The following is a 15,674-nucleotide window of genomic DNA, read 5'->3' on the forward strand; positions in this document are numbered from 1 at the left end:
CATTTAAAGTTCAAGTGTCTGTGTGTGTGTGTGTTGCATTCAGTCAGCAAGCTCATGATGATGTTGATGACTGTGTATGTCACCATCATTTGCTGCATATGAAAATAAATCGACTTTAATCATGACACAATTTCTACGTGCTGAAATATATGAATAAAAAAATAACCAACACTTTAGAATTGTTAGCGGCAGCTCAGCTGCAATTTCCGTTGACACATCAATGTTTGTTGCCATTTTAATATAGTTTTTAATTGATGTGTATATTTTTTTATGATTCGACAGCAAAGCTTTATGCATATGCATAGCTTCATAATTAAATTGAAATATTTGCAAATATTTTTTTTGCTGCTGTGTGTGTGTGAAGCGTGTGCGTTCCAACTTAAGTGATTACTGACGCAAGCAACATTTTAAATTTTCAAAAATCTGAAAGAAAATCTGCTGGCATGTGTTTTAACAAGCATTTGTAAGCAAAGTTGCTGAACGAAAATCAAATACATTTCAAGCGTAAAAGCATTAGTTGAAACACAATATGCATATTTAAAGTGGGATTAAAAATCTGTCTGTGTGTGTGTGTGTGTGTGCCAGGCATAAGCTTGCCTTAAATTTGCTTTCTGAATGAGCATTAAAGTGGATTAAAGCCTTCACTATGAAATTCAAAACCAATTTAGCTCAAAAAAATAGCACACTAACAATGTGTGTGTGTGTGTATGCAAATATGATCTAACAAGGGCTAACGTTATATGAATCTTGGTTGCAGTGCAAGTATTAAAAAAGTTTTGTTTATTAAATAAAAATAAATGCAAGTTAATTAATTAAAAGTTTAAACAAGATAGAGCAGGCCTGGGCTGGCATACATAGTCGTTGCTGCTGTGTATGTGTGTGTGTGCTGTGTGGGTGTGGGCGTGACTAACTCAAAGCACACGCTGCGGTTAAGTGCGCTGGAAAGTATGTTAAGCTTAATTAGCGGCGCATGTGGCTGCAACATGCGGCAGCTACATCTTAGCTAAGCGCAGCTGCTGCCACTGACACAAAACTCTGTCTGTGTCTGTTTTTTTGTTAGCACAAGTTTGACTGTTGTTGTTGTTGTTGCTGCGTCGTGTGCTTGTTATAATTTGGCAACAATGCGAACGCACAATGCCAAGAGCACAACAACAGACACAGACACAGCCAGCGAACAGACTGGCGGACAGGCGGACAGACAGCCGCAGTTTGCGCACAACAGACATGAAAATTGAAAAATAAAATTATAATTTCGCATGACATTAACATTGAAAACATTGTATATATTTAAGGCATTGCCTAAGCTGCAAGCAAATTGCAAATTGTTGCCAAAAGCAATTGACAGACGACGACAACAACAGCAGCAATGACAACAACAACAACAACAACAGTGCAGTTGACATTTTTGGACTGCGTAACGTTTCCATGTTTTGCCACTTCCGCTTGCACAGTTGACACTTTACAGCAGTTGGCCTTTAAATACAGACAAACATATTAATATTAACATATTGCTGGTGTTGGTGCTGCTGCTTTTGCTGTTGTTTATTTGGAACTGAAATAAACCGAAATTAGTTTTGTCATAATATTAATTATACACCCACTGCATTGTGCCCACAGACTTTTTGGCTAACAACAACAACAAAAGCAAAGCAAGAATTATAAATTAGAGAATTTATTAAAAATATTTATTTATAAAAAGCAACAACGCTGCTGCCACTGCCACTGCCACTGACACTGTCCCTGCCTCAAAGCCGCTTGCCGCAGTCGCCGCTGCTTTGATGAGCAGCCGCAAACAAACATCCCAGCAGCAGATGTATATATCTCATTATATACATATGAAATGTGTGTGTATTTTTAAAACACAAATATTATGTGTGTGTGCGCACTCTATACGTATAATATATTTTATAATAATTCTTCAGCAGTGCACTTACAAAGATTTATTTTGCTTTCTCTTTCTCATTGCAGCCTACGCTCTGAAAATTTTGGACTAGCGCCAGGGCGTGGCAAAGGCAAACGAACAGAGCAAATGCCTTGGCAACTTCCATAGCCTGACAGCTGACTTAATTAACGTTCCAAATATCGCATTATCGCACAAGTGTAAACCGCAGAGTGTTCTCGGCTGCCTGCAGAAAGATGTGTCATTAAATATTGAGCCGAAATTTTAATGAACATTTTAAATTTTACCCCTACGCATTTGCTTTGGGCTATTTTAAAGCTTGTGGCCGCCAAAATGCGAGTGGCCAATTTGTACTCGTAGAGCTATGCGTGTGTTAGTTAGTGTGTATCTGTATGTGAGTGACAGCAACAACAACATGATAAAGGCGGACACACATAGCAAAAGCTAAAAGCGTGTCCGCACATGAAAATAAAACATCATGAGGAAATTAATTCAGCCAAAAGATAAATACAAAAAATGAGATAAACATACTAGTCATGTATATCTATATAGTAAAAGGCTATATAAATATGTGTGCTGCTTCTATAGCTGAAGGAAAATAATATAATAATGGCATTTAGGACTGTTTTTTTTGTTGGTTCTTCCAACAGCAGCAACTTAGTTGCTTGGGCAAAGCGCCCAAAATATACAAAATATATATATATGAACTGCCGTGTATATAGAACATATAGTAGAGCATATATATGCTGAAAGATGCTTAAGGCAAGCGGCAGAGCGAGAGTGACATGCTTTAGCACAGCTGTTGTCATATAAATCATTAGCACACTAGTATACAGGGTGAGGTCAGGGCTAGTGTGGAGTGACAATGAAAGTGCAAAGCAGAGATTAGCGTAGGTGTAGCTACGGTATGCAAGTCATTTAAGCAAGCACACCCTGTAAGGGCTCGGCATTTGATTTTAATATTTACACGCTCTAAAAATAGCAACAATTTAACAACATTTAGCAGCAGCCCTAAATAAACAATAATTAACTTAAATCAATAAAAGTAAAACGCGCGCACTACAAATCTATTTTATGACTATAATGAAAACAAACACTTAAATCTTTGGCCAAACTATTACGCTCTCACGCTAATTCAACTCTCTATGTTTCTCTTTTCGAAAATTTTGAATAATTTCGTTTTTATGGCCCCCCGTACAGCATTAAAATAATTTGTGTTGCTGAAAAATATAAAAGAAAGACCACTTGCGCGAACTTAAACTAAAACTAAAAATAAATTAAAGACAAGAAATGTTAAAAATAAATCTAACAGAAATTTTGTGGCATCAGCAACAGAAGCAAACGAAGCAGCAAAAAAAATGAACAAAATTAAAAAGCAGACGTTTGTAGCAAGGAAAAACCTAATCAACGCGCCAGCAACAACAACGAGTAGAAGAAAAATTAACTAAATAAGAAAATAAAAACAGAAGCCGCATAGTCCGAACGACAACAAGTCCAGCAGCAGCAGCAGCAGCAACAGTCAACAGCAGCAGCGCAGCAGCAGCAGCCTCCATAATAACATTATCATTAACAGCAGCAACAGAAGCAGCAGCAGCAGCAGCAGCAACAGCGACGAAGCTGTCAAGTGTGTGGGCGTCGGCTGTGGCTGGCAAGGACAGGAGCAGCAGCAGCAACATCAGCAGCAAACGTTTGAGCGGAGAGAGGAGAGAGCCAAAGCCAAACCGTTGCCGTTGCCGTTGACGTTTGCGTCGTGCGGTGGCAGCAGCAGCGAGAGACGCGCGCGCGGTCGCATTGGCGAATCAATTTCCGTTGCGGTGGCCGTTTCAGTTTTGGTTTCAACGTTGCTAGCGCCACGCGTGTCGCGAATGCCCAAATGGCGCTAACCGCCGTCGTAGCCGTCGTTGTCGTTAATGTTGTCGTCGTTGCCGTCGCTGTCTGCCCAGCAAATTAATGCAAGATCAAGAGAGCATAACGCTTAACCAGAGCTAGACCCGAGCACAGACTCAGACTTGATAGCAAAAAGTAAAAAAGTTAAGCAAAGTCAAATAGCTAAAGTGAAAGTAAAAGTAAAAGAAAAAAGTATAAAAGTTGCAAGTGCGAATACCAAGTCGAGAGTGAGTGAGGCCACAGCATGGAACTTGGCCGGCTGCATGCGCTGCTGCCGTTTGCTGCAACCACAACAGCAGCAACAGCAACAACAACAACAACAGCAACATCAACAGTGCGTCGCAGCAGCAGCGCAACAAGGATACGCAAAAGACGCTGCCGCTGCAGTCAACAGTCGGGGCAATTAAAAGCAGATATGCCAACACGCCAACCAGCAATCTCACATAGCAATAGCAATAGCCACAGTCCTGCGAGTCTCAATCTAACGCTGATTGGCGCCACCGCGGCGCTGACCACAGCGGCCATGTTGCATACAACGAATGCGCTTGCTGCCAACCATAATCACAACAACAACAACAACCACAACAACATGCATGATGCTGTTGCACTGCTACTGCAAGGCACTGCCACGCCTCTACCCGCCACAACAACACACGCACTGAATGCCACGCTGCTCAGCAGTAGCACAATTGCTGCGCTGCTCAACGACAGCGCCGCAGCTGCAGCTGGAGCTGAAGCTGTGGATTGGTTTGATGATGTCTTCTGGCTGCTGAAGGCATTCGTAATGCTCTTTATCATCATAGCAGCTATTTGTGGCAATCTGCTTGTTATTATTTCTGTGATGCGTGTTAGAAAATTAAGGTGCGTATACGTAATGTGTACTCTAGCGTTTAATTTAACACAAGCACTAAGCACTCTGTGCGTTTACATTGTAATTATCTGTGCAAAAGCAATTAGCGCTGCTTGCTATGCGCGATTTTGTCAGTTGCCTGCCTTTCATTTTTTTTCTTCTTTTTTCGTGTTTTCTACCTTTTTTGTTGTAATTGCATGAAATGCCAGCAGCAGCAGCATCAGCACCAGCAGCAGCAACATCCCTTACTCCCGCTGCTCTGATTGCCAATTTACGTTGGCACACACACACACCTACACCGCTGCCATGGCATTAACACCTTCTAATTATTCCACTTTGCCAGCGCTAAATTTTCACTTTTTTGTTTCGTTTTTTTTTGTCAACTTTGCATAAAAATTCATGCACGTACTACAGCCAGCATCCTTACTCAGCAGCATGTCCTGTGTGCTGTTGCTTTTTGCGCACGCTTTGCTATATTTTATTGTAGCTGACTTGTACTTTATTTCACGCTCATAATTGCGCGTTTGTTTTGCTTTGCAATATTTTGAGCTCCACTTTTGCATTTCGTTTAACATTTAACAACAATAGCTGGCTCGCTGGCTGGCTGGCTGGCTGAGCGGAGTATCCTCTGGCTCTGGCTCTGGCTCTGGCAACTGCTTGTGCACGCATTAATTTGATGACAAATTAACTTTTATGACTGCATTTGAAATTGCGCACGAAACCAATTTGCATAGCAAAAACTTGGCTAATTGCTTGCAACATGCCTCAGTGCACGCGTGCTTAAGTCTTTAAAGTTTTCTTCTATCAGCATTTACTTTTGTTTATTATATTTCGCGCAAATTTGACAGCTAAAATAGAGACATAAAGTCAGATACACAGACACACACACACACACACACACACACACACACACGTGTTTGCTCAGACACTTGTCAACAGCTATTGGCGCGACGAGACGACCTCGTTAGTTGTGGCACGTCCTTCGCTTGACATTTATATAGCGCGCGCACACACACACACACATTATCATAAAAAATATATCTTTGTGTATAGTATGCGCATACTTTTGCCTGTGATAAATGATGGAATGTCAACGCGCTGCGCTGCGCTGCTTTGCGCTACGTTAATACTTTTAGTTATGCCTTAATAACTGGCAGGCAAATCAATTTAGCGCTTCATAAACTTTACTCTATAGCTATGCTGCTGCCCGCCCCCATGCTGTGCTCTATGTGTGTGTGTAGCATAATCAAAGTTAACTTCAGCGCAAAGTCCTGCATGCTTTGCAATCAAAAGTTCTTGCTTGCGCGCATTTTTTTATTAAACTTTAAATACTTTTTGCTGCTCTAAGAAAATAATAAAAAAAAGGGCAACATTAAATGAGGCAAACAAAACTTTGTGCAGCAAGAAAAAAGTAAAGTAAAGTAAAGCAGAGGCGGCCTAATTAAGGTTGAACGTCTCTTAATTTTGCTGCTTGTGCTGCTAATGAGCAACATTTTACTTTTTTTTAAGTGACTTGCGCTTTGCCTAACTGCTACTAATAATAATAATAATAATGCCAACGGTCATGCTGATGCTGCCTGCGTTTGCTCAAGGCCATGTGCCTATGCTGGCAAAAGAAAAATGAATTTATAAATCGAATTTCGTACGCCCCCAAGCTGCTGCGCTGCTGCTGCAGAGATATGAGCGACAAGGCGGCGGTCCGGCCCACACACACTTTGTTTCAGTATCTAACGCAAAATATTACGCATACGCTGGTTTGGTTGGCCTGAAACAAAGCCATAAAACAAAATGTGAATGCTAAAAAACGCAACAATAATAAACCATGACAGTTAAGCTCAAAGCGAAAGCGAACACGAAAGAGAGAAATTGAACGCAAACACAATATAACATAGCGCAGCGAAAAGAATTTATATAGAAAAGTGACAGAACGAAAAGCTCCTCGCGGCACACACACACACACACACACACATAACTTTGGCAATTAAGGCAGCTTATGGTTTTTATGACAGCATAAATTTAAACAATTCAAACAACTAAATAAAAAGAAGAAAATACGACGCTGCGGTATTTCAAATTATATTCGCATACTTTTTGTGCTGCTGTTGCACACACACACACACACAACTAAAGATGAGCCACACCACAAGCCGCACAAGTTTTCACAAGTGTGCGTGTGTGTGCTACATGGAGGCGGCCTCATTAACGCGACGCCGCCTTCAGCTGAAGGATGCTTGGGCAACTGTTTCCGCATTTGCTCTATGCTGATGCTGATGCCGCCGCCGTTGCCACCAAAGTGTTTAAATGTGTGCTGCAATAAGATTTGCTAGCGATTCCACTGCATGAAAATTTAATGCGGCTGCCTTGTTGTTTATGGCGCTTAAGAGCGACAGAGCGTGGGAGCGGGAGATGGCGCGTGCAGTGAGTAATGGCCGAGCATTAACAAAATGGCGGCGATTTGTTGTAATTAACGACAGCGAATGCTTAAAACTTATGGCAGCTTTAAGGTTATAGCCTGCCAGCTAATAGCTTATCAAGACAACTTATGCTAGTGCTCAACTAGTTGTAATAAGCGCAAATCATTAGCTAAATTACGCTCCACAGCAATCATTTTTAAAACTCATCGCAGCTGTGCAAATTCCAACTGCAAGCCATGCATTATGCATTAAAGAGAAATTGAAACTACAAGCATTTGTGCATGTTAGTTGGCTTTACATTCTGCTTTTTTTTGATTTTTCGCTTTTGCTTTTCAATTATACTGCCCCCCAACAACTGAGCGACCGCCCACTCACCCTCGAGTGCTGACAGCACAATGAACAAAACGGGGTAACATTTACCAGTTGAAAGCCTAGAGGGCAAAAGCTACATATTGCACATTGTTCAATGTTAACTAACACAAAAGCAGCTCTAAACACACACAGACACACACATACATATACATATACATATATGTTGGCATGTAGCAAGAGATCCAGGCGATATCTTGATTAGTCATCTAACAAACACACACAGACACACACACACACATTTATTCCATGTTGTTGGCATTGCGTTGTACTGATTCTTTCTCTTTCTTCGTTTCTTTGCAGAGTTATAACGAATTACTTTGTAGTTTCCTTAGCCATGGCTGATATTATGGTCGCTATTATGGCCATGACATTTAACTTTAGTGTGCAAGTAACTGGGCGGTAAGTACAACAATACAACAGCAGCTACTGCTGCAGCTAAAATTACAATTGCAGGAGCCAAACAAAATGCCAGTTAAGGGTAGTGGGCGTGGCAGTCAGGCGGAAGGGTCCAAACAAACAAAAAAAATCCCTGAATAAAAAAATGAAAGCAACGTTTATTTATGCCAATGTGGCTGTGTGTGTGCTGCTGCTTTGTGTCTGTGTGTGTGTGTGTGCCAAATGCAAATGCACAAAGTCATCTCGCTCGCTTACTGTGCGTATTCGAGTACTAAAATGTGCAAACAGAAACTAAAAATGCAAAAGTTTTAACTGCATTTTCCAAGGCGACTTCTCTATGCGCTTACCCAAAAACAAAAATATTATGCCAAAGCCACACTCGAAAAACTTAATGCAAATTCAATTGTAGCACAGCACAAATAATTTATTATTTGTTGTTTGCAATTTGCCATTAAATATATTTTAAAGTGCATTCAAACGTTGCAACAGACCAAACTACTTATGTGAGCGCATACAAAAGCGAGTGGGAGGGGGGGAGAGCAATACTTTTGCTTTTGTAGGGGTACAAAACCCGTCAGAGTGTGACATGGTCACATCCTTCACAGAGAGCTGTCTCTTTGGCATAGTGTAATGCAATATGTGTGTACTAACTATGCACTTGGCATGTGTGTGTGTGTGTGTGCGCGTGGGTGTGTGTGTGAGTTAATTATGCATGGATGCTGCTGCTTTAAAGGCCGCAACGCTTTAATCGCCACACGACTTTTGAGCTTGAGACCAGCGCAAATGTTTACAATGTCATGACGAGCTGGCGTGCTAAAAGCAACGCGTCAAACAGTCAGAGCGTCGGTTCAGAGCGTCAGTCATAGCGTCAGCATAATGTGCACACTTGCAGCCAAGACAAAAACTTCAGTTGGGCCACTTAAGCACGAGAGTTGCATATAAATTGGCATTGGTTGCAGGTTGCCCACAGCCACGCCCCAACTATTTACGCTGCTTTGCGCCCACTTGGCATTCATTAGCAATTTTTACCTTCATAGTTGCCAGTTGCATAATTGACACTCGCCCATGGCGCCGACATGGCCAACGCTCCAACGTTGTCGTCGTCATGGCACCTTTTATAAGCCTCGCCTCAACCAACTCATGGCGCTTAAGCGCGCCGAAAAAAAAACAAAATGAAAAAAAAATTCAGCAAAGTATAGAGAACGCGCGCTGGTTAGGAGTGAAGGAAGGCAGCAGCAGCAGCAGCAGCGTGCCTAGAGCCTAGAGGCATGCACACAGTTCAGTTCCTGGCAGCAGAGCAGGCGTGCGCGCTTCGCGTTGCTGCTGCATAGTCGAAAAGCAAAAGTTTTTGTGCAAAACTGATGCCAAACTGGGTGCTTCGATAATAAATTTTGACTGCCTGCTGGCCAAATATAGGGCGTCGCTTGGTTGGCTTGGCTTGCTTGTTTTGGGTCGAGCGCAACAGCAATGCGACTTTTAATGAGTTTTTTCTCACCCGCCTGCAGCAGTGTCTGCCTTTAAAGAAGCAGAAGCAGCCAGCCCAGCTGTAGCCAGAGACACAGCGGCTGGCTTAAGTGTGTCAGTTCATGGGCAATGTCACCTGGCGTGAGATTGAATCGATAAGCATATAAATCAGCTACAGTTGATAAAAAGTGCTTGCTAGTTAGTTAGCGTAGCATACTTTTTGGGGCACATTTAGCACGACTTACAATTTTAATTAACGTTTTGGTTCTCTATCATCAACAGCTGGAACTTTAGCCCCTTCCTATGCGATCTGTGGAACAGTTTGGATGTGTACTTCTCAACCGCCAGCATACTGCATTTATGCTGCATCTCTGTGGATAGGTAAGCCCACACACACACACACACACTCAAAAGCCTTTTGAAAATAGCAATAAGCGCAACTCATTTGTTGTTGGCAGATACTATGCGATTGTTAAGCCGCTCAAGTATCCGATAAGCATGACGAAACGCGTCGTTGGCATTATGCTGTTGAACACATGGATATCGCCGGCGCTGCTGTCGTTTCTGCCCATCTTCATTGGCTGGTATACGACAGAGGAGCATCGCATCTACGTGGCAGAGAATCCGGAGCAGTGCTCGTTTGTTGTCAACAAGTACTACGCCATCATATCGAGCTCAATATCGTTCTGGATACCATGCACCATTATGATTTTCACCTACCTGGCCATATTTCGAGAGGCCAATCGACAGGAGAAGCAGCTGATGATGCGTCATGGCAATGCCATGCTAATGCATCGTCCCTCCATGCAGCCCTCGGGTAAGTGTGCCAAACTGCTTTGATCGAATTACTCGTGTCGTCGCAGCGCTGCTGCAGTTTTGTAGCTAAACTGTGCACCATTTGTCAATAAAGTGTTTGCTCTCTCTCTCTCTTTGTACAAAGGCGAGGCCATGAGCGGCTCGGGCTCATCGAAAACGTTGACGCTGCACGAGGTGGAGCAGGAGCATACGCCCACAAAGGACAAACATTTAATCAAAATGAAGCGAGAGCACAAGGCTGCACGCACACTTGGCATCATCATGGGCACCTTTATACTCTGCTGGCTGCCATTCTTCCTATGGTAAGCGTGAGCGTATGCGTATTTCATGTCATGCATGCATAATTAATTATTAAGCATACGCATGATGGTCTGGCAATTTAAATTTAATATGTTAAATTTGCGTGCGCGTCGCGTCGCGTCGCGTCGCTTGTGCGTTTCATCATTCACAGGTATACGCTCTCCATGACCTGCGGTCCCTGCCAGGTGCCCGAGATTGTGGTCTCCATACTCTTCTGGATCGGCTACTTTAACTCGACGCTCAATCCGCTCATCTACGCGTACTTCAATCGCGACTTCCGAGAGGCCTTCCGCAACACGCTGCTCTGTCTGTTCTGCAACTGGTGGAAGGATCGTCACATGCCGCTCGACATTGATATACGTCGCTCGAGTCTGCGCTACGATCAGCGCGCCAAAAGCGTCTACTCGGAAAGCTATTTGAACTCAACAACGCCAGCGCATCGTCGTCAGTCCCAGATGGTGGATAACTTATAATACAGGGATGAGGCGCTACTGACGCCAATTGCAAAGCAGCAGCAACGCTTGGCCGCCGCCGGCAGCGGCATGGGCGTTGCTGCCAGCGCGCCGGCTAAGCCCAACATGGGCAACCTGTCGGCGGAGGATGTGCAAGAGATACAGATTGAAATACCCATGGAATATATCAACAAATGGAATAAGAACAATAATGCAGCAGCCGCCACGGCATCCAGTCATGTGTAAACTGAAAGGAAAGAGACTGAGCTGAGCTGTAGCTGAAGCTGAAGCTGAAGCTGTTGACAACGACCAACGAATGCAGCGCAAATACTACCTGATGCAAAGGACAATGTCGATGTCGATGTTGATGTTGAGTCCATGTCGCCGTTGCTGTCGCTGTCGCTGTCGCATCCATCGAATTAATGCAATTAAAAATTTTCCATTTATTTCACATTGCTTTTTTATCGTTTTGCTTTATTTTATTGTAATTAATATGCATACGCTTGCATACAAAAACCTTTGTACATATTTAAGTCAATATTATGATTGCAATTGGAATTGCATGGAACACATGCTGTTTACTTTTCGCCAGCACTGTACACTGTACTGTACTCTGCTGTGTGCAGTGCACTTTATCAATTTGTTGTCTGTTGTCTACATAATTTATACACATACAATACATGTTTAATTTATTGACTCTACAAACTACTTGTAAATAATAAATCTATCAATCTATCCCTCTCTCTCTCCTTTTTATATGTGCTTCTACTAGTAAATTAACTAAAATGTATACTAAATTAAGCTCAGGTTGTAAAGCGTGCAGCAGTAACGAATAGTAGTAATAAAGCCTGCTCGCGTCTAGTTTGCTAACAATTGTACTTCGATAGGGCAATCAACACATTGAGCTAAGCTAAACACAACAAACAACACACACATTTAAAAATTGCAGCTAAAAACCAAAAACTAAATTGTGCCAATTAACAGCGAATACAATACTTAGGCAAACATTTAAATTTAAATTAAGCGCGTTAATTTCTACATTTAAAGCAAAATACCAATATGCAGCAAATTAAGCAATCCAATTGGCAAGCTAACTAACTAAGCCCACATATATACATACATATGCATACTATATATACATATATAGTACATGTAGTTGGCATACAAATCTAGCTAAATAAATGATGTTATTCGAATCGACAATCGCATGCAATGAAAATGCTCAAATTATAAATAAAAATTCTAGCAAAATGTCTAAACAAAACAAATACAAAAAAAAAATACAAACAACTATGAAATTTAAATAATGCATTAAATTAAATTAAATTGAAATATATTTAGCATTAAATCAGTGGCAGTTAAAATCAAAACTAAGCTAGTTGTATATTAAATAAAACTAAAATAGTGCAAGTACTCGTACATCGATATGTTTAAATATTAATTCAAATTCAATTGCAGTTCAAAGTGCAAATGTGTTGAGTGTAAAGTGCGTGAGTGCGGAGTGTGGCGGGTGAGAAACGCGTTTGTGTTGCAGTTCCTGGAATAAAGTTGACTGTGTAGCCTATGCGTAGGCTAGACTTTGGTATTAACTGCAAAGTCAGCAACTTGATTCCAGCAATTGCGGCTCAAGATTCAACGATCAAAGGAATAAACTTACTCCCCCAAAAATAGTGCAAATTGAAATTGTTTAACAATGTGTTGAAGCCAAAGAAAACTTGATTTTGATTTAATCTAGCAAAACAATTTTTAGTGCGAATTTTTTGTTGCCATACACACACATCCTTTGATAAAATACAAAATCAAAAGGCATACAAAAAAACCACAGAAATGCTAAGCAAAATAATATAATATATATATATATAGATTAATAGAGCGCAAGCTCTGCGTGTACTATAGCAACAAAAGCCTGTTGTACGTATTGTTAGGCAACAACAAAGAGTATATACTTATATATGTAAATGTTATGTATATGTATGTATCATAGTTATTATTATATGATTTCCTTAATGAGAAGTGAATATTTATATATATATATGATGAAGAAGCGAAGCAACTCCAAAGAACTTGTTATATTTTTATAAACAAATAAACAATAAAAGCTTAACTGATTTATACTACTTGCATATTAAATAAATATATACTATATATTTATAACTTAAGTCTACATGTGCGTGTGCGTGTGTGTGTGTTATTTATTTATTTTCACTTGACTTTTGTGTGTTTTTCTATGCAAGCAGCTAGACTTTAGATTGAAGCCATAAGTAACAACAAACAAATTAACTTAGCCTTTTGACACATCACGGGGGCAGTAAACAAATATAGCTTAAGCCATATATGAATGTGTGAATAAACTCAAATTAATGTTCAAACTGAAAATTGGTAAAATGTTGAAAACAAATTACAACAACAACAACAACAAAATATATATATGCAGCAAAATAAAATTCAAATAAAAATTTGTGAAAAATGAAATACTTTGCTTTAAACTCATTTGCCAAGTCACCTGCACCTGCCTGCAAAGCCGAAGCGCGTAAGTATTTTCAAGCTGAACGAAATTACATTAACAGTACAAAAGGTAAAGCTGATTACTGCCAGCGACAGTTGTAAACTTCTAAATAACTGCGCTGCGTCGAGTCGCGTCGCGTTGCGTTGCGTTGCCTGTGCCGCCGTGTGCCGTGTTGTGCCGCAGCCAACGAAGACAAATTACAAAATGTTCATCAAGTTTGCCGTCGCACAGTGCGTATGAGTGATTTTTATTTGGCAGCTAATTTAACCGGCGTCATGGCAATGCTATCTGCTGGCGTCTCTCTGTTCAAGCGCGCGCTCAGTCAACACTTTGGGCCAAGTAATTTGTCATATTATGGCGTTGCCAATGAACAGCGAAGCTCTGACTTAAATAACATTTAACTTGGCAATGCCAAAAAAGTTCTGCACTGCTTTAAGGCAACAACTGCCTGCCTTGGTTGTTGTTGTTTACTTACAATTTACAGAGAAATTTACTTGGCAAACAGGTGACAGCCACGCCGCAATAAAATGTTGCCTAAGCATAAGTTTCGACACGTCCTTGTTGCTGCTGCTGCTGCTGCTTCCACGTGCCAGGCGGACAAACTTTTTGGCACTTTAAAAACTCATAAAGCAATATATTTTATCTCATGCGTATTTATGTTTTGTCTATATGCGAACATGCCATGCAGTGGGTGGCTGCGAGGTGTGTGTCTGTCTGTCTATCTGTGGGACAAAACTCTGTAGACGAAAATAAACATATACTTAATTTTGTTAGCCCAAAAATATGCGTCAAAGCAGCGATGCTGCGCCCACCTCCAACAGCATGGCGCGTCAAATAAATCTATACTTATGAGCGACGCGAATTTTTATTAATTTCGCATGGCAGCAGGCCGAAAACTTTTTACAGCAAACATTTATCAATTTAATTAAACAGCACCGCATGCTTTAAATATTCCAAATACTTTTCGAATAGCATTTTACAAGCGTGCAAGCTTGCGCGCACGCTCGCCCGCTCATGAGAATTGCGGCCAAAGTTCATACATCACAGTCAAAATCAAATCAAATTGCAACGCTGAACTTTCAACCATTTGACGCAAGGCAGCGAAAGTCAAAGTCAAAGACAGTCCCGCGCGCACACATCGGTGATCCATAATGTCAGTCAGCCAATCAACGGCCATCGCACATGCAGATGCGCCAATTTAGCCATGACAAGTGACAGCGACAGCGACAACGCCAACGCCAATGCCAATGTCAAAAGCGCAAAAGATGTTGCAAATGTTGGCAGCAACAATTTTGATTTCGTCTGGCATTCATATTTAAATGCATAAGATGTCAGCTAATAGACAAATCTATTTTATAAGTGCACAGCACACAGGTGTCAAAGACATGATTCGCATATGATTTGTCTATACTTTTGCTAGAGTAACTCTTATTCGACTTACCTTGCTACTGTGTTAAATATTTTAATAACTTTCATATGCACAACACATGCTACAGCGGCAACACGACTCTAGCTCTATCTATATCTGTATCTGTATCTTTATGTAGTTGTTGCTGCTGCTTATGTTGTCACACCCCCTCCAGCTGCCATTTGTTGCTGCTGCCATCTGCAGTTGTTTGTGTGACAACAACATGAACACAAGCTGCAATAACAAATCTTTTTTAGATTTACGCACGCGACTTTTTTGTCTTTTTGGGCGAGGTGTAGGTATGCCATCAAAATATTGTTATTACAAATGCAAATATTGACGCCCCGTGCTTGCCAGAGTGGGTGGCGCTGGGTGGCTGGAAGCCTTGGGCAGCACTTTGCGTCTTGATTATGCCGCAGATTCGCCTGCGCTGAGAATTGAGCGCACGAAGGTTGGCGCTTGGCGCCACAGGGTTGCCTGAAATATATAAAATAAATTTATTAAGCAGCTAAGCTGCAAAAAGGCAAACAAATGGCACAAGCTGTAAGAAGTAGACCTTTTGAATTATTAATATAATTTATATATTATTTGTTATTTAAAGCTTATAAATATAAAAGTAAAAATTTACTAGCTTGCGCTTTTATTTATTTATTTATTTGAATATTTGAATGCTGCTACTTTTTGCAGCAACTCTGCATAATTTGAATATTTGCCAGCGCGCCCAAGTTTCAACTGCGCAGACGTCATTTGTCGCTCACTGCTGAGCGTGAATTCGCCGCAATGTCGCTTATGTTGTGTTGACCGGCAAAGGATATAAGGCATGTTGCCCCAGCAGTTCAGTTGCTGTCCAGTTCTCGAAGCAGACGCACTTGGCGCCGCAGCAAAAGTCGCAACAACTTTTGTGTATCA

At 41.2% G+C, this 15,674-nt stretch overlaps 1 protein-coding gene across 2 annotated transcripts in view; it reads left to right on the forward strand.

Moving 5' to 3' along the window:
* The window catches only part of LOC108602995 (octopamine receptor beta-2R), a 33,541-nt gene extending 22,239 nt beyond the window's left edge, over positions 1-11,302 (forward strand). The window contains exons 2-7 of one of the 2 annotated variants that reach the window (XM_017991388.1): positions 1,969-4,648; positions 7,724-7,822; positions 9,566-9,664; positions 9,742-10,100; positions 10,224-10,401; positions 10,551-11,302. In XM_017991388.1, the coding sequence (XP_017846877.1) occupies positions 4,032-4,648; positions 7,724-7,822; positions 9,566-9,664; positions 9,742-10,100; positions 10,224-10,401; positions 10,551-10,872 (1,674 nt within the window). In that variant the 5' untranslated portion in view covers positions 1,969-4,031 and the 3' untranslated portion in view covers positions 10,873-11,302. The remainder of the gene's footprint in view (positions 1-1,968; positions 4,649-7,723; positions 7,823-9,565; positions 9,665-9,741; positions 10,101-10,223; positions 10,402-10,550) is intronic. The other variant, XM_017991389.1, reaches the window with a different exon arrangement.
* The last annotated feature ends 4,372 nt before the right edge of the window (positions 11,303-15,674 follow it).

The sequence above is a fragment of the Drosophila busckii genome, chromosome 3R (genome assembly GCF_011750605.1).
Source record: "Drosophila busckii strain San Diego stock center, stock number 13000-0081.31 chromosome 3R, ASM1175060v1, whole genome shotgun sequence".
In the NCBI taxonomy this organism is placed as follows: domain Eukaryota; kingdom Metazoa; phylum Arthropoda; class Insecta; order Diptera; family Drosophilidae; genus Drosophila; species Drosophila busckii.